The sequence below is a fragment of the Orycteropus afer genome, unplaced genomic scaffold (assembly GCF_000298275.1).
Source record: "Orycteropus afer afer isolate SDZICR_OR568_19922 unplaced genomic scaffold, OryAfe1.0 scaffold00037, whole genome shotgun sequence".
Lineage (NCBI taxonomy): Eukaryota > Metazoa > Chordata > Mammalia > Tubulidentata > Orycteropodidae > Orycteropus > Orycteropus afer.
In genome coordinates, this window is record NW_006921624.1 from 4,969,171 (window position 1) to 4,991,789 (window position 22,619).

General features: G+C 44.5%; 1 protein-coding gene across 1 annotated transcript in view; it reads left to right on the forward strand.

Moving 5' to 3' along the window:
• The window catches only part of CDK5RAP2 (CDK5 regulatory subunit associated protein 2), a 233,458-nt gene that overhangs the window by 132,558 nt on the left and 78,281 nt on the right, over positions 1-22,619 (forward strand). The window contains exons 18-20 of the mRNA XM_042780378.1: positions 7,032-7,127; positions 9,220-9,407; positions 19,375-19,807. Of these exons, the coding sequence (XP_042636312.1) occupies positions 7,032-7,127; positions 9,220-9,407; positions 19,375-19,807 (717 nt within the window). The remainder of the gene's footprint in view (positions 1-7,031; positions 7,128-9,219; positions 9,408-19,374; positions 19,808-22,619) is intronic.

Here is a 22,619-nt window from a genome sequence, read left to right on the forward strand (position 1 = left end):
TGCATTCTGCCGTGTACAGAGAACACGACAGGGAGTACCAGTGGGTGTTCCATCAACCCAAAGTCCAGCTTCCTGTCTATGGGCATTTGCTATTGGTGGCATTTGAAAGTTTGAAAAGACCAGGGGAAGTTAAATTGTGGCCTCTTAATGATGGCCACTAAAGGGTTTGTGGTTCGCTAGAGTTGTTTAATCACTGAGGGTGGGCATCTCATTCCTTCCCCCCCTTGGGGAAAGAAAATGGAAGGAAGCGTTATTCACCCCGATGGCTTCTGGATGTCAGCGCTGATCTTTGTGAAGTGCTGTCTGTGATTTTTTCGTTCTTGACCTGTGTAGCCCAGCAGGAGGACCTTAAGTTTTCTCTCTTTAGCCCCTCGCTTGGCCTAATCGCTTGGCCAGTATTGCTTCAGGAGACGAGAACTGCTCTCCCTGCGAAGCGCAGTAGGCCTGTTGTCACTTGAGCCTTCCTGGAGTGTGCTTGCTTGGGGTGGTCTTGAGTTTAGCCAGGAACTCCATATAAATGGAGGTCTCCCATTTACTGCCGCATCGTTTCTGGGGAAAGCTTTGTCAGCCCTTCCTTCACCTGTCTCCTGCCTTCAGATTGGGAAAAACTCAAAGGCGTTTATGCTGTGTTCTGCCATCTGCTCTCTTTGAGAGAGGAAATACTATTGATCTTAGCCTCCAGGGCTCCAGATAATTCTGAAGCCAAAATATCTACAATCCATTTTCAGCAAAACAAGTCTTCTGCTCTGCTTCCTCCAAGGTGGCATTTTTAATAAGCAGATCTTTCTTCACCACTTCATTTGAGTCTTAAATGGGGAGTTTTGTTTGTTCATTTGCCCTTTGAAAGAAATCTGTTAAATGTCCCATTATGTCCTTTGGAGAACAGAGGCTTTTTCCTCTTCCCACTCTGAGATCTTACTACCAACCAATCACGTTTGAGTCTTTGTCAGCTTGCACTCCAGTGTCCTGTTCCCTGTGAATAGCCTTGTCCTTTGGAGCAGTTTCCCATTTTCCTCCAGAATGGGATGGGAAGATCTGCATGGGAACGATGATGCACCCACAGTCGTAAGCTGAGAGAGGACAGGGAGTTGAGGGGTGAGGGCTGGATAGCAGGGAGGAGAGCCTGCTGTTCCCAGGGACTGCACACAGTTTGTCTTCAGTGCGGGAGTTTGATTATAAACAAGGCAGAGCAAACCAGAAATGGCTTCTGTTGTCCCCAGCCTTTTCCTATGCAAGCAGCAGTAGGACTTGCAGGATGGGGGCTGGCACGGCTCCTGCTCTCTAGGAGCTGTAGCTGAAAGAAGGGAAAAAGCACCCCAGCATGTGTATTTCATATTTGGAAAATTCATTTTTTTGCCTCCAGTATTCAATTAACCTCACTACATTACCTAACATTTGGAAAATAGGGAAATCACCCCTAATCCTATCACTTTAAAATGGGCTTAGTTAATTAACATTTTGGAATATTTCCTTCTATATTAGTGTATATGAACATGTGTACACAAACACCTGTAATACGGTTTTGTTTCCCGTTTTTCCAGTTGCCATTATGCCTTAGCACCACATTGTAGCTTATGAATACACTGAAATTTAACTAACCCACCTTCCTATTGTTGGACATGTGGATTGATCTGGTGATTCACTGTTTGGAACAACATAATGCGTATCTTTAGACACAGACCTTTTCCTGGGTCCAGGATTTTTTCTGTAGTCTCTGATAGATAGTGTAATTATTAGGTCAAAAGGACAGGTAGAGATAAATATAGATATAAAACAGATTTGAAATTTATTTCTAGATCTTCCTCCCACAACTTTTAATTTAAAAAAGGACATAAATATTTTGAAGACCCTTGATACAGTCTTTCAGTTTCTTTTCTAAGTGGTTTCCTAGGTATAAAGCCCTACCAGCTGGGTAACCAAAACAAAAAAAAAAAAAAAACTCACTGCTTTCAAGTCGACGGAGACTCGTAGCAGCCTGTCCTTGGGTTTCTAAGGCAGTATCACTATGGGAGTAGATTGCCCAACCTTCCTTCTGAGGAGTGGCTGATGGGTTTGAACTTCCAGCCTTCTGGTTAGCAGTCAAGTGCCTTAGGCACTGTGCCAGCTGGCTACGACAGCCTTTATTCCCCACATGCTGAGCATCATGGAAAAACCAGTCAAGAATTGCTATCCTGTTACCTGAATGTGCATGTAAAAAATCTCTAAGAGGTTGTCCCTATTTTCCTTACATTTTATTTACTAGCTATTAATTTGTATGTAAGAGCTCTGGTAGCATAATACCTAAGGCATCTGACTGCTAGCCAGAAGGCTGGTGGTTCAAACTCACCAGCCACTCCTCGGAAGGAAGGTTGGGCAATCTACTTCCATAGTGATACTGCCTCAGCAACCCATGGAGGGGTCGCTAATTTGTATATTTTACAGAATAATTTAGTTGAGAATTGGCCTAGATCAGTGATTTCAGCAGAGTGCAGGCATGGTACTGAGGTGTCTGCAAACCCTGAATACTGTGACACGTGGAAGTGCCACCTTCAAGTGATAGGTTACATGTTGGGGGCTTGGCACGGTGCGTGGCACATTGCGAGTACTCAAAAGGGGTTAATTGCTGTTAATATTTAATAATGTTGAAATGATTAGGAATGATTAGAACACTGAGTTTTTTTGTTTTTTTTTTTTTTTTGGCACAGAGAAGAAACATGGTTGAAGAGGCCTATTTTAAATGATCACAGATATCTTTAGGGCTATTGGCCGTGAACGAGAAATAGACCGTATGTGGCTCTAGAGGACAAAAGTGGTGCTCAGAAGTGGAGGGTGCTTGTTAAATAACAACAGGGTAAAATCTGATTGTCAGAAGCAGATATAATTTCATTAAAAGGAGAAACTTTTTTTTTTTCTTTTTAACAATTTGACTTTGTAAGTTGTTATAAACTCTGTGTGATTTATAATGTCCTTGGCACAGTGCCTGGCAAATAGAAAGCATTGAGATTTTTATATTATTTCTTTGGTAAGTTAGTGGCAGAGTCAGAACCACAGCCCTGTACTGACTTGGCTTGGTATTGTTTTGGCCACCCCCCTGCCCAGGGCAGCACCTCTAAAGTTTAATGTGCATGTGGATTTCCTGGGGATCTTGTTAAAGTGCAGATTCTTCTTCAGTGGGCCTGGGATGGGGCCTGCTATTCTGCCTTTCTAACAAGCTTTTCAGTGATTCCAAGGAACACACTCTGTATTGCAAGGCCACAGGTTATCGTGACAACCTCTTGGTCCCAGCTCCCATTGATTCATTGAACATGGGCATTGGCTGTGTCTTTATGGAGCTCATTGTCCAGTAGGTGATCTCAGGAAGCAATCACAGCAGAGTGTGGTGAGTACTCTGATGGACCAAATGAGAATTCTGAGGGAGCACATGGACAGGTGCCCAGCCCTCCCTTTAGGGATCAAGAGAAGTCCTTCCTGGAGGGAGAGGGAGAACCTGCAAAGCAGATCGAGGTAGTGTAGCTGACAGGCCGGGGGAGGGCCAGGAAAGTGCAGCATCACGAGGGCCATTGCAAGGAGGGGATGTTTAATGTGATGTCAAATCCTGCTCTGAGAAGACAGTAATGAAGAGAAAAACAGCTGAGGAGCTGTCAATGTGTCGTTTATGACCTGGGCATTTTCCATGGAGTGAGAGGACAGGAGCCGGATTGCAATGGGAAGAAGTGACAGAGAAGGAGGAAATGAAGGCAGCACGGGCCAGTGCTCGGAGGTTTGTGTGCTGCAGCTCTAGTCGGTGGGAGAGCTGAAAGGAGAGCCTGATGATAGTGACTCACAGTCCTCTCTGACATCTTGTTCCGTGCCCTTGAGAATTAGTAAACCATCTTGACATGAGGGACGTTTCTCTGTGTCCACACATTTAATTTCTTGGCCGTTTCGGGAACAGAGAATATAATTTAATTTTGACCAAGTCAGTAAGGGTAAAGAGAAATGGAAAGTTAATTATTTTTTCAGTGTATCCAGTAACAGTGTGGTGGTGGTTCTGGAAATGCGGAGTAACTCAGATGCTTTTGCTGTTTCAATAAGATTGGAATGACTTGTGTTGCTAATAGTTTGCTCAGATCCCCAGGTGTTGAGGGAGGAGCTTCTGTCTGCCTCTGCCCTAATCCCTCGTGGGTTCTATTCCTGTTTGAGAAAGTCTCTGGGCAACTTGCACCAGTACTTTGTGGAGAGTGGTGGCAGCAGAGCCGCAGTGCAGATGGTGAGACACAAGTCTCTGGAAGAGCTTGGAGGAGGCAGAGGGTGTTCACTGGCCAGAGCTTGCCGGAAATCGGAGGGAGGCTTTGTTGTTGATGTTTTATCTCTGAAAGAAGAGAGGGACTTTCCCCCAACATTTTATCATGAAAAAATCCAGACAGTAAAGTGATAAGAATTGTAAGTGAACATCCATATACCCATCCCCTATATTTTACAGTTACATTTCTTACCTGTCCATCATTACTCTACCTTATTTTTTGATAATTTTTAATGTAAATTACAGGTACAAGTACACTTACCTCTAAATATTTCTGCATGCATATCATTAACTAGAGTTTAATGTTTATTCATTCATGGTTATTTTCTCTTCAGTTAAATTTATATGCAAGGGGATACAGAAATCTTAAGTGTACACAGATCTTTATACCTGTGCAACCCAAACACTTGCGAGGTCTCATGTGCCCCTTCATAGTCTCCTCCCCACCCCAAGGCCACTGTTGTGATTTTGCCTCACCACAGATTAGACTTCAGTACCACAGCTTCATGTCAATGGAGTCATAGTCTGTATGCTTTGTATAAAGCTCTTTTCATTCAGCTGAAAGATTTTGAGATTCATTCATGTTGTGTGAATCAGCGGTTTGTTCCTTTTTACTGCTAAGAAGTATTCTCTTGTATGAGGATACCACAATTTGTGTATCCGTTCTTCTGTTGATGCGCATTTGAATTGTTTCCAGTTTTGGGATATTATGTTAAAGCTGATACCAGTATTCATGTACAAGTCTTCCTGTGGAGATCTGTTTTTATTGCTCTTGGTAAATACCTAGGAATGGAATTTCTGGGTTCATAGGGTAATTTTAAAAGAAATCACTAGTATGTTTTCCAAAATGCCTTAATATTTCATACTCTCACCCATGTTTGATAGTCCTCCTTGAGCTACATCACTGGAGGAAGTTATAATACTTCCTGAAGGCAGTAGAAGGATAGGGTTCCTCCCGTATTTGTGAACTCAGTGCCTTAGTAAATAGATTTGCCCATTCCTAGTCTGTTTGCTCATCTGCCGTCCTGTGGTGGTTGTGTGTTGCTGTGATGGTTGAGTCTGTACCACTGGCATTTCAGATACAGGTGGTCTCTGACTTAGGACCAGCTTCTGTTGTAAGTTGGTTCTGACAAAAGTCGAATACCACTTTCATTTTTAAAGTTTTCATAGCCTGCTATACAGCAGCGTTTTGAATAATAAATCAGAACATTGAACATCTGAGAGTGAACATCAGAGAACGATAACATCAGCAAATGATGTACTGCAACCTTATATGCAGTACATGTACTAACAGTAAGATATACAAGAAAACCCCACAAGAGACGGTTGTAAGTGTGGTTCATTGTAACTCAAATACACTCTAAGTCGGGACTACCTGTACGAGCAGGGCCACCGATGGTGTCAGATTTCAGTGGTGCTTCCAGATGAAGACAGACCAGGAAGAAAGGCCTGGTGATCTACTCTGAAAATAGCCAGTGAAAACCCAGTGGATCCCAGTCAGTTCAGGGCTAGAAGCTGAGCCCCGTGGGTTGGACAGCACTCGGAATACACAAAGACCACAGCCATGGTTTAGAACATACCAACTCTTGTGAAGGTGGCGCAGTGCTGGTGACATTTTGTTCTGTGATATGGGGGGTCATCAATGGCACATTCCAGCTACATCAACGTTCAAGGTTAAGTTATTGTTTAATGCTTGAATGTTAGTATAGTAAGATCTGGTTTTTGATCCTCAGTTGTGATCTGGATTGCAGACACAGTTAGGTTGAATGTATTCTGACTCTGGGATGTTTCTGTAAAAATGACTTTCCAAAGTCAGCTTGCTTTGTTTTATTGTTTTGAATTTTTCTTCCAAAACATGCCTAGCAAGTGACCCAGCGCTGTTGGTGATTTGATCACCATTGGGGCACCTCCTTGATCAGATGAGGTTTGACTGACTCAGGTTTTCTAACCTGAGCACTGCTGCCTTTCCTCTTGTTTTTTTCTTGCTTGGTCAGTCCAGGCGGCCCCTGACTAGGAATTTCACTGTCCCAGAGTGCTGAGAGCTTGTTTTCTTAAGAACTTTGTCCTGTCCTTTTGGTAGAGTGCAGAGTCCAGAAGCTTTGGGATTTACGTTTCCTTAAAGCGTTAGGAATTTACGCAGTCTTTATAACTCACTGTCCTTCATTTCTGAAAGCAGAAAGCTGTCATCAGGCAAGCTTGATAATCTACTCATTAGTGATGAGGATTTTTTGTCAACAAAATGACAGTGTTGTTGGGACTGTCCGTCTCAGATGTCTGACAGCAAAGAGGTTTATGTGTTGTGCTAAGTAGAAGTGATGCATAAATTGGGCATACCATAAATTTCATTTACTGTTTTCTTGCTATTTGATATTTTCAATTCCATCAATAGCTATTTTCAAAAATCTTGTCGTTTTTGTGTAATCTGAAAGTGAATTTAGCAAAGGTGGGAATGGCAGTCAGCATATTCAATTTAAAACTGTCAGGGAAGGCTGTGCCGGGGCAGGGGCAAAATGGCTTTGGCTATTTCTTGAGGAATTTGCCCTTAAATTGCACTTGAGCCAAGGCAGCTCTGTGTGATTTGCCTGAATTAATACCTCTAACTTTAGTTAATTTTTGTTTCATGGCTTTGGCTCCCCCCCCCCTGCTTATTTTTTTTGTGTTTTGCATTAAAAAAAAATTGAAAAAAACAAGACACCACTGACTTATTCATGCTGCACATGCTGCACGCTCTTTTGGGTTGCATTTTCACACCATTCCATGCTCCACGTAGCTTCTGGCTAGCAAGGAAGACGAGGACATCATCAGAATCGGAGAGGACGACAAGAATAATTTCCCTCGTGATCGGCGTTTGGAGCAGAGTAATGAGGTAGGAACGTGGTGGGTAATTCCTCATTCCAGCCACCCCAAGCCCATGCTTTCCCCCACCCTTGAATGAATCCGATGGGTTATGTGTTCATTCTTCTGTATTGAGCGCCTGCTGTGTGCTAGTAAAGAGCAAAATGACTAGGTTCCATCTTCCTGAAACTTACAAACTTGGTGAGAAAGCCAGTGGTAAAAGCTGGGAGCAAACATAGAGCTGCAAATTGTGACCCATGCTGTGAAGAAAAGTGTCCTGACGGGAGAATAAGGGCAGACCTGGACAGATTGTTGGAGATTAACACAACCCAGTCATTTTATGCATTGGAAGCCAAGGCCTGTGAGGGAGGGTGGTGTACTCAGAACGCAGCCAGTCAGGGGCAGAGCTGGGACAAGAACCCGGTCTCTGGACTGTTGTGAACTCCTGGATCATTTTGATTGTGGTATAAAAGGCCCTTTGTAATCTTCTGATCTGGAACCCAGCTCAGTGACATCTGGGCACTCTGAGAATTTGACTCCTATCCACGTGGAACCCTCCTCTAGTTGCATTGATTCTGATCATTTGGAGCAAACATTTCCCCAGGTTGAATGAACCCCAAGGACTGGGATCTGGTGGGAGATAAGCAATAGATTTGGTCTTTGTGGCTTTCAAGGTATTCAAGTGAATAGGAGGAGGCCATTAAAATGTAGATAGTGTTGGAGATCAAAGCACTTAAATAGGGGCTTTGGAGTTAGATAGACCTAAGTTTGAGCTCTGGTAGCATAGTGGCTAAAGCACTTGACTGCTAACCAGAAGGCTGGCGGTTCAAACCCACCAGCCACTCCTCGGAAGGAAGGTTGGGCATTCCTACTTCCGTAGTGATACTGCCTCGGAAACCCAAGGAGGGGTCGCTATGAGTCGGGGCCGACTCGACAGCACATAACAACAACAACAACAAGTTTGAGCCTTGGCCTTGAACTGCTATCTTGAACTCCAAGCCTGAGTTTTCACCATCAATGAGGAAAATAATGCTTCCTTGTTTGGATTGTTGAGCTATTTAAATAGAAAGGCATGTAATAAGTGCTTAGTAAATGATGTTGTTGTTGTTTGCCGTAGAGTCTGCCCCGACTCATAATGACCCTTCCTTGGGTTTCTGAGGCAGTATCACTACGGAAGTAGGATTGCCCAACCTTCCTTCAGTTACTATATTTATTACTGTGCTGTGGACTTTGCCTCTTTTCTTATTTGATGGATTTAAGAACTCTATTGGTGGCAAACAAGACCCTATAAATAACAACTCATTTGTGTGGGTCTTGTCTTACATTTAAAAATCTTAATCATTTTACAAATGTTGAGAGAGCCCTGTTGGTGTATATCACCAACAGTAATGAAGTCAAGAGAAGTTATTTATAGACTGCTGGAGGGAATTTACAGCCTTGGGAAGGGGAGAAAGGATGTTAATTGCAGCACCTCGAGACATGCCCAGCACAGGCTTTAACTAGATGCACCCTTGGTGCCACTCCTGTGGGACCCTCTGTGACCCAAGAAGGTGGATTCATAAATAACATCTCCCTGGGAATTAGGAACTCTCCACCTTTCTAATGAAACCAATCAAAGTCATGTTAATTAGTATGTGTCTGTAAAGAATAAGCCTGCTTTCTGATATATAAGGAGGAGGATACACTGCAAGGAGTATGTAATAAATGTCTAAATAGAGCATTATTATTAATGGCATTTTACATATGCTTCTTGGGAAGAATTTACAAGGAATCATGGCGTGGGAAATGTGCATCCAGTGTGAGCCTGTAGCGGGCAGGGCACTGTGCTAGGCACTTACCATGAGTCACCCTTCTCCTTTCACTCCCGCAACCAGCTTGGGAGGAGGGCATTCCTATCCCCATTTCACAGATGAAGGGATAGAAACATCTCTGTGTTCCTTCTAGAACGTCTCCCTGCGTTCCTGTGTCCCTCTCTCTGCTCCCTTCTTTCTTCTCTCTGGTTCCGTGTCTCTCATTTCCTCACACCTGGTCCTTCAGTCTTCACCTCCTTCCTGTCTGTTCCCTCCATGTACCCGCTTAGCCTCCTCTTATTCCATTGTTTGACCAAATACTTTTATTTACAGAGGGTAGAGGACTGTTCCAAAGGAGGTTGCAAAAATGGGTACTTTTGGCACACGGATCCTGATGTTTTAGACTGCGATGAAGTCTGCAAACCTGGCTGCCCTGGAGACCAAAGTCTAGAAGAAGGAGAGCTCATGAACCTGCTGGCCCCGTTCTTTAATGAGAAGGCTGCATTGTTACTAGAATCCAGGTACACATGGGGCATTACTTTATCTTCTTAGTTTGAGAGGAGGACAAACACATGTTGTTAAATTGATTTAGATGGTGGTGCTGTGTAATTTACCTGAGAGAGCTCCTAAAACGGCTTGGAAGCAATCTTGCCAATCATGCAGTTAAGTAATTAGGTTGCATGCTAGTGGCTGTGAGGGAACTTGAGCAAAACCTCATGCAAGCCCATTCTATAGAGATGATTCGAAAGAACACTTTCCTTGAACATTATTCCTGGGGGCTCTGGAAGGGCTGTCTGACTGTCAGAGAGAGGAGTCAGCCCTACTGGAGTCTCTTCCAGTTTCTGCAGCAGCTTAAAAAACACCGTTGTCGTTCTGTTTCTGCTGTTTTACGTTGAGCTTGAAGTGAAATTCTTTTCTCATCATATCTGCCAGGAATCATTCCTGTCTGAGGAAATAATACAGGTTGTTTTCCTTAAAACAAAAAAGGGAGAAACACTCAGCGTATTTGTACTTTTTTTAATCATTTGGGGGCCATTTTCCCACCCTTTCATATTTTTTCTAGCCCATCAGACAGGCTTTGGAGTCACAAAGTCATTTATACCCATCTCTCAGTGTCTCAGTTTCCCTGACCATTTCTTGGTTGCTGTGAGGATAAAGGGGGAAAATATGTATATAAAAGCAGCTGGTACATAGTGTGTGTTCAGTAGAGGTTTTCAGTTCTCTTCCAGTATAGATGGAGAAATGGAGCTGGTAACTCCTGCTGGCGACTCTTGGCAAAGGCCAGGCACCCTAGTATTTCTTGTTTCATTAGTGAGCTAAGCCTAATCGACCTTTCTCCAGCTAAGAAAAGGATTGACGCACTCTGCTTGTGAGCTCAGTGAGGCTAACTCCTCTCCAATCCCTGACATCTTTCTAACACTGTTGTGGCTTGAGTCCTCTTAGGGACTCTGGTTGGTCAAGGGCAAGCTGACTCATTGGGTGAATATGCCTTATTCCATTCTAGTAGATGGGTAAGTTGAATCACTTACTCCTGGGCCTGGCTACTCCATCTTGGGGGACATGCCCAGTGGTTATTCTGGTTTGTCATAATAGGGTGTCAGGTGACCATAGTTGAGGCTTGAGAAATATGGAGGATTCCCTGAACGTCAGGGTTCCATCTTACACATCAGAGTTTAAAAATGCAACCATCTCTGGGGACCATGCAGGAATGTACGTGGATGAAGTGAGCCAGGAAGAAGTGCGCTGGGCTTTGATGGGAGAGTGATGCGTTCAGGTAGGCGTGCCCCCCTCAAGCAAGCAGGAGCTTTTTAGCTCCAGCTGAGTGTTGTCGTGCAAGTACATGGGCTCCGATCCCTCAGACTATCAGTGGAAACTCAAAATGTCTCTTCTAAAGCTCTTGTTTAAAAATTTACACCTAATTACATTTCTTAAGAAAGCACTGTGTGAGCCAACACTTTGTGGGCCAGCTTTGACATTTGCTGTTCAGTTACTTGTTCCCTCCCAGCACCCTTTGTAGGTGCCTGTTGCGTAGACTTCTGGCTGGTTCCATTGTTAGAAAAGGCTTCCTAGTGCCAGCCCAAATTGAGTGCCCTAATCTTGGTCTCTGCACACCTTTTATTCACTGTGTACCACTAAGCCCCCCAGGAGAGTGGAGTCATGAAAGTCTCCCTAACTGGGCCTGCTGAAGGCCTAGCTGGGGCCTGCACCCCTGCAGCACGCGCTTTGTGCCCTGCCCCAGACCCTTCACGTGCCCTGTCTCATTTCACCCTCTTGCCAGCTTTGCGTGCTGCTGCTGGTGGTCTCCTTTTTACACACATGAGAGCTGACATTTGGGGAGGTGACAGTCCCTAAATTAGCAAGTGGTAGAGCCATTAGAGAATTTTCCAGGGAAGTTTTTTTTTTTTTTTTTATTAAATGTTTCTCCTTGGGCTAACCAGGTTTCTGACTAGGCAGGGAAGGACCAATCTTCCACCTAGGAATTCCCTCCCAGGGGTAGGTGTTTTGAGTGCACCGAAAAAAAGGAGGGTTTTAAAGTCAGAAAGACCAAGGTTCCAGGCCAACTGTGTCATCTTGGTTTTTGATCTACAAACTTGGGGTGCTTATACTTAACCACCCCATAGAGATCCTGTGAGGATTAAGTGAAATAATGGATATAGAGATCACTTCTCTGTGTTTGTTGTACTGTGGTGGCTGGCGTGTTGCTGTGAGGCTGGAGGCTATGCCAGTGGTATTTCACGTACCAGCAGGGTCACCCATGGTGGACAGGTTTCAGTGGAACTGCCAGAGTGAGACAGACTGGGAAGAAGGACTTCTTTATACTGAAAAAATCGACCACTGAAAACCTTATGAATAGCAGTGAAACACTGTCTGATAGAGACCCAGGTTGGTGTTAGATGGAGTTTTGGTGATAATACTGCTTAAATCCTGACCTGCTCATTACCACAACCCCTTTTCATTAACCCCAGGTAAGATTTGAGCTATATGAAAGGGACAGCAGCTAGCTGGTGAATTGTGTCTCTGTATTCATCACTGAGCCAGTTTCTGGTAACCCCAGTGAAGAGCTCTGGTAGAGCTGGGTTGTAAGAGTCAGCCTGGCCTTTGATCTTCCCTCAGCCTTTGAGATCCTCCTGCCTTCTGGCCATCTGCTCTGTGACCTAAGGGGCTTGTAGATGGAATGAGGCACCTTAGCCTAACTAGTTGTCTTGCCCTTGACCAAGCAGAGCAGCTCTGACCTTGGGATGAAAGGGTCAGAGCAGGACCTAGCCTGGCATGTAGAGAATGGGTTGGACACGTCACCTGCTCTTCTGTGCCATTCACCATGACCGTCATTCCCCCCCGCTCTGCATACTTCCAAAGCATCGGGCTCCTACTGACTGAAGCTCATGGTTTAGGATTTTCCCACCTAATTTTTTTGGTCTTTGCAGCTAAAATTAGGTGTGAAATTTGATAGCTGAAAAAAAATTGTAACAACACAAGGGGAGGCTTGGGAGCTATGTAATTGTTCAAAAATTAAAAAAAGAAAAGAAAAGACTAATATACAATCGTGAGCTCCACTAGAATTAGAAAGGACGATTCCTAGGAAATCACCATGGTCAGAGCGCTTTTTGAGAATGAGGGTAAGTGAGCGTCCACCAGGCAGCAGGGATCCCGAGAGAGAGAGACCAAGAGACTCAGCGTGTTTAGGAGAGGAGGAGACTGCAAGTGCTTTCAGGTAGCTTCCGCATTATACAGGAACTAGGCCTGTAGAACTTCCCTCCAGAAACTCAGGGTCCTCCTCGATCCTCCCTTCACCTCCCAAATGCAGGGTGCCTCTAAGTCCTCACCACTCTACGTCCTACATAGCTCTGAATCTGTGCTCTTTTCTCTGTCACTGGTGCCTTGTCCCCAGGGCTAGCTTTCTCCAGGGTTGCCACTTGGGCTTCTTGTCCAGTCCCCTGCAGCTGCCCTTGCCCCTTTCAACCTATTTTTCACATCGCTTCAGAGTAATTACTTGAGAACGTCATCTGTCGACCTGAGACTCCTCACATGCCCTGGACTTGCCTAAGTCTCAGGACCTGACCATGCCCTGTGTGAGCTGGTAGCGGTCTCCTCAGCTCTCGTCACACCATTCTTGCCTTGCTTTCTGTGTTTTGCAGGCCCCCCCCGCCCTGGTCTTTCGGTTCTTAGAACGGGCCCCTCGTGCTCTCATTTCAGGTCAATACTCATGTTGTGGGCTTCCACAGGTCGTGTTCAAAACGAGCACTCAGAATTGCCCAGGGTGACTTTGTCCCCACTTCCCTCTTTTCCCTACACCCGCCCTTCCCCAGCTGCTGACCTTGCTGTGTACATCACTGAGAAAACATATGCAATCACATTCAAACACTTTGTCTTTCCCACAAGTGCTACCAGTTTATTCTCTGTAACCCACAAACTCTGTGTTTTCTGCTGTTGAATTGAAGGAAGTGTCCCTGCTCTTGTCCAAGGCCAGCCCTCCTCCATGCTATAGTTCATATCATCCCACAGCCCCCTTTCTGCATCATTCTTCCTGTCACTGAGTCATTTCCATGAACCTAAGACATGTCTTAATGTGAACTACTTAGGAAAAGTGTTCATTTCCTCCCCCAATCTCACGTTTTCTCCAGCTAGTTGCCCATTTCCTTATTCTCATGCAAGACAAGATTTCATGAAAGAAATCTTTCTTATCTGATTCCAGGTGCCTCATATTCAAGGAGCTCTGATGGTGCAGTGGTTAAGGCATTCAGCTACTAACTGAAAGGTCGGTGGTTCAAACCCACTAACTGCTGTTCTACAGGAGAAAGATGAGGCAGTCTCATCTTTCCTTCTGTAAAGATTTACAGCCTTGGAAATGCTGCGGGACAGTTCTGCTTTGTCCTATAGGGTTGTTATGAGTCAGAATTGACTCAATGGCAGTGGGTTCACCGTCTTCACTCTACTTAACAAGGTCAGGGATAATTCCCAGGTTGCCAAACCCGGTGGTCAGTGTCTCGGCCTTCTAGCACCCTCTCCTCCTCTCTTTGTCTTGTCTTCTGTGCAGGCCCCTTTTCTGGTTTTTCTTCTGTATGCCTGGCGTCTGCATCTCAGCCTCCTTGGCTGGGTTCTCTGCCTCTGTCAAATGTCAAGTGTTGAAATGTGGCAGAGCTGTGTAATCAGCCCCTTTCTTTTCTCTGTCTCTTCACTCGCCCATGGCTTTAGCGTATGCTTAAGTGACTTCTAAATTTATACCTACAACCCAGCCCTCTCTCCAGATCATAGTCAGCTGTCTACTTGACATCTCCACCAGGATGTCTAATAGACACCTCAAAGTTAACTGTCTAAAACTAACTCCCTGCTCCGTTCTGCTGTGTCTGCATTCTTTTACATGTCAGTTAGCAGCATTGCTTCCTATCTAATTGCTGTGGCTGGAAGTGTAGGAGTTAGTCCTTTTTTCACTCATTTCTTCAATTTTCATCTCCATCAGCAAGTCCTGTTGATTCCATCTCCAAAATATATCCCTAATTCAGCCCCTTCCCACCTCCACCACTGCCCTCTGTTCGTGCTGCTCACCTCTCGCCTACACCCCTCCCAACAGCAGTCTCTTGATCAGCCTGCTTCCATTTTTGCCCCTCTACCACCCATTCTCCACAGAGCAGCCAGAGTCATCTTTTGGAAACATAGGTCAGATCACATGCCTTCAGTGGCTCTTAGAGTAAAACCCGAACTTCATGACCTGGCCCCTGCCTAGTTCTCTGTCTTCCTCAGCTGTCTCTATTATTCACTGGACTCCAGCCACACTGACCTTATCTCTGTTCTTCAAACACCAAGGCTTATGCTCACTTGAAGGCCTTTCTAGTAGCTGTTGCTGCTACCTGGAATGCCCTTTTCCCTGATGTGTACATGTGATTGGCGGTGTCTTAGCTCAGGAATCTGCCTCACAGAGAGTCTTTGAGAGGACTGTGGCCATGATGTCTGAAGGAACTCCCTGTTTCTACATTTTGTCCAGGACTTTTTTCCTTTTTCTTTTTTAATTCATAGTACTTATTGCTCCCTTAGGTTGTTTCATTTAGTTATACATATTTATGTATGTATGAATGGGCATCTGTCTTACCTGCCTTCTTAATGAAATGGTGGCTCCATGAGGACAGGGACTCCTTCCCTCTCGTCTCATCATGATGTATTCCGACTGCTTTCGTGACACACTCAATAAGTATTTGAAATGAATAGGCAAATTATCACAAATTTAACAATATGGCAGAAGCTAAATTTTGAGAAGTGGAAAGAGTACTTTCTTTAGACTTAGAAAGGCCTAGGTTCCAGTCTTTGCTCTGCCACATTGCTAGGGGATCCTGAATCTTGATGAGCCTGTTTTTTCCATCTGTAAAATGGGGTTAATGACAGGTTCCATCTCCTAGTCTTCTTGTGAGGATTAAATGTCGTTAGTATCTTTAAAGAATCTGCCACATGGTGAGTGCTTAGTAAATGTCAGCTGCCTTTCCCTTACACCCCCTTCATGGCAGAGATGCTTGGGAAGGGCCTATAGACACTGTCTGGGCCTCTGACAGGCCCTTCGGACTGAGCCATGAAAAAGGTCCTGATTACAGTGACAGCTTAATGAACCCACTGTGGAGACCCTCCAGCCTAGTAACATTGGAATGTTTTATTTAAGAGCACCAGCACTTTAGTGTATTATAATGGCCTCTTCCACCACCTTTTACTACCCATTTATAAAGCCCTTTCCTGGGTTTTATTGTGTGTTGTTTGGTGGTGAATAATGGTGCTCCTTTGGCTAGCTGAATTAACAATTGTCATTATTTTAAATCTATATTAAGGGAAGAAGAGGAAAGGAAAATTTAGTTGAGCCTCTCCTGATGCTTGAAATGCCAGAAATATTTTTTAAGTCTGGGTTTAATATATTTTAAGGTGGTTTGAGTCCAGATGGTTCCATATGACACCTACCCACCTGTTGCTATCAGGTCAGTTCTGACTGATAATGACCCAGTAGGACAGAGTAGAACTGCCCCGTAGGGTCGACAAGACTGTGATCTTTACAGAAGCTGACTGCTGGCCTTTCTTCTGCAGAGTGGGTGGTGAGGTTGAACTGCTGACCTTCCAGTTAGTAGCCAAGTTTTTAACCCCTGAACCACCACAGCTCCTGATTCCATATAAGAGGTGAAAAATGTCCCAGACATCTTAAGTTTTCTTTTTAATTATTTACCCTATTTCATTGTACTATTGAGCTGAATAGTCTGTTCCTCTGCATTAGATGACAGTGATCTGAATATGAATAAGGCCTTATCCCTGCTCTCATTGGACTTAGAGGGAAAACAAAATAAGGATGCATGTCATTTCTAGTGGTGGCAAGGTTCCAGAGGTAGAGAAGGTCAGGAAGGTTCTAGTAGAACACTGATAGGAAAGATATGTAGGAAAGGAAGGTCAGGGTATGTTAAACGAGTTGGTAGAGTCCAGTTTCACCGTATCACTGGGTTTCTTGGAATAACACAAGCAGTAGAAACTGAAGAGAGAAGAAAAAAGAACTGACATTGATGAGAACCTGTTCTATTCCTTTCCCTCTACTGACTAACATGTCTTCTTTCTCCTACTTGATAGCAGCAGCCTTTTAACTGAACTCTGTCTGTGTTATAACTTCTCAGTCTTTTTTTCTGCACTTTTCTGTTTTAGTTTCTAACTTCTTTTCTTTTTCTCTCCTTTATTGTTTGGATGATTTAAACATAATTATCCTAAAATATTTTTCAGATTGCTTCATTATTTCTGTTTTCTTGGGTGTGAAGTCTCTAATTTGCTGAATTGTTGTCTGGATTTTGTTTGCAAGTTCAGTTTGTCCATATTAATGGCTGTGTTGTTTACCCTCCACCCTTTCTTTTCCCTGCATGGTGATTTTGGAGTTCCCTCAGTTTGGGCCTCTGGGATTCAATTTAAGTAAGCTTAAGGTTCAGAGATCTCATCCTGCAGGGAAATGACTGTTCTCATTCCTGATCTAGTTCTTGAAACAACACCTGTCCACCTGGTTCCTAAATACGTGTCTTTATTCCTGCCTCCTTTGTGGGCAGGCCTGGTAGTGCTGCCTGCAGTCTACCTTTTTAGCCTCTGATACTGGGCAGAAAAGGAGGTAACTCTCGTGAAGTTTGTATATCCCATTTTTCACCATAGGAGTTGAAGTTCTGGCTCTTACTGCTTTCTGCAAATACCCAACACTATAGCACTATAGTTCTTTCCATGGCCATGGTTTCCTCCTCTCTTTCTAAATTTTGAGTAATTTTAAATTGATTTTGAATCCTCTGTGTTATCAGGAAAGATTAGTCCCTAGAAAAGGACAGCGTGATTGGTCAGTGAAAATGGTGGAAGCCGTCAGTGAGATGGATACACAGAATAGCCCCAGCCATGGACTCAGACAAGGAGATAGCATAGGGCTCGGCCACATTATGTTCTTTGGTACATAAGGCAACTAACAGCATCAACCCAACCCAACCCACTGCCACTGAGTCGATTCTGACTCATAGCAACCCCATTGAGTTTCTGAGGCAGTAAATGTTTATGGAAGTAGACTGCCCCATCTTCCTTCCACGGAGCAGCTGGTGGATTAGCTGGTTCTGGTTAGCAGTCAGATGCCTTAGGCACTGCACCACCAACAAAGGGCACCTTAAAGTATGTGTGTGTGTGTGTGTGTGTATGTGTGTTTGCTGTCGTTTACATCTGACTAGAGCTTGGTCAAGTGGAGGGTCAACAGAAAAGAGGAAGCTCCTCAGTGAGGTGGCTTGACACCATGGCTGCAACAGTGGGCTCAGACACAGCAGTGATTGTGAGGATAGTGCAGAACCTGGCAGTGTTTCATGCTGCTGTAGACGGGGTTGCCGTGAGTTGGAACTGACTCAGCGGCACCAAACAACAACAGCAGTGGAGCAGAGTGGGAGGGGCTCTCGTGTGTACTCACACCACCATTTCAGCAGGAAATCGCTCCGTTCATTCTTTACTCAACAGCCAGAGTCATCTTTATGGCCATGCCAGTCCATTCAGAGAACCTTTAGGTATCTTTTCTTTCCTCAGCATGGCTTATAAGACTGTGAGTTATTCCTGTCTAACTTCCCAGCCTCCCCTTCTTATTCATTACACTGGGTCTTACCTCTGTTCATATTGTTTCTCATGCTTAGAATGTTCCATCCCAACTTACCTGCCACCCCTTCATCACCTCCCAAGACTCTGACTGCCATTCTCCCTACAGAATGGCACTGAGATAGTTGCCCTGTAACCCTCCCAAACTTCAACAATGCCTGGGTTTGCATAGTTACCCTGTGGGATAGTGGATTTTTTACATTTGTTTCCAACACCAGCCTAAGTCCTTGCTGCCACTTTTCCATCACCAGGTGTTTTATACATTGACTTTGTTTGGGGTTCCTGGCAATCAGAGTCTGAGATAAGAATTTGGGTTCAAGTGGTTTATTTGGATCAGGAATGAAGAATCAAAGAGAATAAGGGAAGAATGGAGGAAAGCCAGTAAGAGTACGTTATTGCTCTGGTTACTGCTGTGGGTGGCTGGGTTTCAGTCCTGCTGGGCGCCCTCAGGGGGGACTGTATAGAATGTGCCTCTCTTTGAAGCTGAGACACTGGAGCGTTTGCCCACCAACTCTCTGTCCCCTCTGGTTGAAGATCTTCCCCCAGAGGTATAAACCGGTCCATGTGTGCACATTGCCCTGCCGGCTGGCTCAGAGAGCTTTGGAAAAATCCCCACGGCAGCACCAAGATGCGGTAGGTGCTTGAGTGCCTTCAGCTGCAGCTGAGATCAGAGGTGGGCCAAGGGCATGTGGGGAGGGGAGTGAGTGCCAAGCACCTGCGTTTATATACCATTTTGTTGAGTCTTTACAGCCGACTCGTGGAGGAAGCCTTGTTGCCTTCTCCTAGAATCACAGAGGCAGAATTGAAGCAGCTTTTGTCTGACTTCAAAGCCTTGCTCTATTAGGCCTGTTTACAAGCACCCCTTCATTCAGCACCTGTTTATTGAATACTGATTATACTCCATGATGGGCCAAAAAGTCACTGATGGACCAGCCAGGTTGACCACATTCATTTACACACCATACTTCCTTTTGAATGCGCGTGCGTGTGTGTGTGTGTGTATATGTGTGTGTGGGGGGGGCATTGCAATTGTTGTGACCATCTTGTGACCCCTATACGTTCTTACCTAGGCCCTGTCTGCATTCATACACCCATGAAATCCTGAAACCCATTCATCTGCTGTGTACTTTGTGTTAAATTAATTTTAGTTGTCTGAGTTTTGAAATGGATATAGTTGTTCCTACCTTATGTGATGGTTTGGAGGTTACATGCAAAAAAAAATTTGGCACAGGCACGTGGCAGGAGCTCGCTCTGGTTAGTAGAGACAATTTGGAGAAGGGTTGGTGGGAAACGTGAGGAGCTGGGCAGGGGAAAGGCTTTACATGGGATAAGTCTTTACCAGAAAGCTTAGCTGTCCCACTCACTTCCCTTTTGGAAAAACAGGCCAGACCTTCTGCAAACGTTATGTGAACTACTTCTGGGACAAATATGCTTGGCAGAGCCGGACATTTCTGGAGAACACCTTGATGGTAAAACCAAGAAGACATTTAAGCAGATTGCCATTCAACTAAGAGGTGAACTGAGACATTTCATCGAAGCCAACTCATTTTCCAAGGCCCATGACGAACTTAAGTCACCGAGGGAAGCCCAGCTAATCAAGTTGGGTGAAGCATCCAAGGTGGAGCTTAAAGATGCTTCAGTGCAGACTGTGGTCATGGAGGGCAGCACTCTCAGGTTCAAACACGAGGGAACGAGAGAGGCTTGGGAAGAGAAACCCACAGATGCCGTGCTCACCGCTGAGCATCAGCCAGACGACTTGCACAGGACGCCAGGGGGGCAGTTCACTCCTCTCGCTTTCCCATATGGGACGGACAAGGTAAGTTCTCTCCCTCTCTCTTTACACACAGACACACACACACTTCTCTCTTTCTTTCCCTCTCTCAACCTAACAAACAGACAAAACAAACAATTCTTTTAAAAAAAATTACTGCTACTGCAGCCACAGTTTGTGATTTATGTAATGGGACAGGCTGGTGTCTCCCTCCGCCTGCATGCCTCGACCTGGAGTGTGCACCCTTCTGAAAGTCCCCAAAGTGCTACCTTGCCTCCCTGTTCCCCTGTCCCTCTGACTGTCCTCCACCTCATCTCTGTCTCGTTTGTCAGGGTGTTACTACACATCAGTGTTTTCCTTATAAAAATGGAATCATATTTATCCCTGTGGCTTCAGCGTTCTCATTCATGTTGTATATTTGTAATGGCTGCATAAGATCCTATTGTGGGATGTGCCCACATTTGTACAATTCTTGACCTGTTGATAGACGTTTACTTTTGCAGATCACAGTAAAATCATAATAACCTGACTTCAGGGGTCGAGACGAGAACCTGGGTTTTGTTTTGTTCAGACTGTGTCTGAGAGGTGCTGCTTTGAGGGCTTTGTCAACATTTTCTTATCTCCTTGCAATGTCCTTTGGAGATGAGGAAGCCAGAGCCCCAATGAGGTAGCTATGATTACCTAGTGGTTAAAGGGCCAGGCCGGGACTCTTACTATGCCAGACTCCATAGTCACACCCTTTCCCTGCATCAGGGTGCCTTCCAACCCATGGTGGCCTGAAATGGTAGAGTCTGGTTTTGTTATATGAATATCATCTATATCTGTATGTTGATTTTGCATCCGTGAAGATGCTCTATCTCCTCTAAGCATCTCTTCAAATGCCATCAAATATACTAGATTGTCAAAAACCAAACTGTCTTGGCAGTGTCTGATTTTGTCTCTTAGTAAACTCTTCTTGAGGGAGGGTTTGGTGTTGCGAATCCCAGAGCAGGGAGATGTGAGTGCAGGAAGTAGGTCATGTTTGTAATAGAGCTCCAATGATGGCTGTTGGTATTCTTGTTTCTGATGGGTGTTTTGTATCTGAGGAATCAACTGTACACATCGCTTCATAGCATCAGAATGGAGAATTAAGTTTATTTTCTGACCACTAAATTACTGCTTTTGTGCATACCAAAGGGAGTTAGATATATCATTAGCAAAATTGCTTTTGGTTGTTTTAAATTATGCACCAAAACTGTAATTTCTAGAAAAGGATTTTCTAAAGATACCAGTGGAGAGAGAGGAAAAAAAGACCCTGCCATTATATTAATAGTATTCGAGATGCAAATTTGTGCAATTTGGCCAGAATAGGCATGCTCTCATCTGCCCTAGCTCCTTCAGTTTGTACCTGTTTATTAGGAAAACTAGGTTTAGCCCTCCCCACTCTGTGTGGGAGAGGCCGTCCTGTGTTTAGGAAAATTGGATAATTGAATAAACTTAATTTCCCCAAATGTATTGAAAATTACTTTCTTTTTAGTTTGGAATTATCCTTCTTGCTTGTGCCTTCAAAGGAAGGAAACAGATTTTTTCTTTCCCATTGCTATATGTGACAGGCTTTGTGCTAGATGTTCTGTACATAATTTAATCTTCTCAAGAAGATATGAGTCAGGTGGGTATTATTTACATCTTACACATGAGGAAATGGAGGCTCTGAAAGGCTCAGAAAATTGTCTAGGGTGACAGACTCAGTTGGTAATTGGAGCAATGGGGATATAGCTGAGGTCTGGTTTTAGAGACAGATGGGTTTATAAATTTGCCATTCTCAGGGAGGGAGTATTTATACCACCAACATGGCCTCCACTCTCCGTAAAGTAGACACAAATTGTTTTCTCTGTGGTCTTTGGTTCCTGAAGGAACCAATAACCCTAGAGCCCAGGCTGGAACACTGGTATCCTGTTGAAGGGAGCATCACTAAATCCCAGAGTCACCACAAGGAGACCAGAGAGACTTCCAGTTGAGTTCCAGAGGGAAGTTCCAGAGGAGAGTGTTTACATCCAGGTCTGGCCACCTACGTGCTGTGGGGCCTTGCATAAGTCACCTGACCCTTCTCAGTATCTGGAATGGGGTCAGCATGACCTGGAAGCCGATGCTGGCATGATGGCTTAATGAGGTAATGTGTGACAATACCTTCTGAGGTACCTTGTACTTGGAAGGTGCTCGATGTACTTGAGTTCCTGTCCCTCTTCCTCTCCCAAGTTAGCAGTTCCGTTATGACATCTTCAATAAGGTTGTAGGTGGAGACTCTGTTCGGTGCCCATAAGGTAGCATTTTGTGTGGTGTTATTTTAGAACGACATTAGGTTGACTGACGGCAGTCTTCCAGCCTGAAATTGGCTTTGGCATTTGTGCTCTTGCAGATCTTTTCTGCTGCCATATGACATGCAGATTTGGATCCAAGAATAAAGATTGGTGGAGACTGAGGACCAAACAAATAACTGTTATTTTCCAGCCCTTTTTAATGACGCATCCAGCTCCTACCAGTGGTCCCTTTCCCCATCTCAAACTATTCTTGTCCTTGGACTCATTCTCCCCACTTCCACCCTGGACTTTCAGGCAGAAAGTATCTTGGCTTTTCTCAACTGAGCACTGAGTCCTGGAGTCTGAAGAGCTAGTTTAAGATCTGACTCTGTAACCTTACTGTGTGACATTGGAGTAGTGACTTGACATCTCTGTTTCTTCTTCTGGAAAATTGGGATGATATCTTCTGTTAGCCTGTGAGCTCTGGAAATGCAGAGCTTACTGAGAATTCTGTGAGAATGTGCATTTTGCATCCTACCATGCCAAGTAGGGCTCCTGACTCTTTTTGAGAGACCTTGATG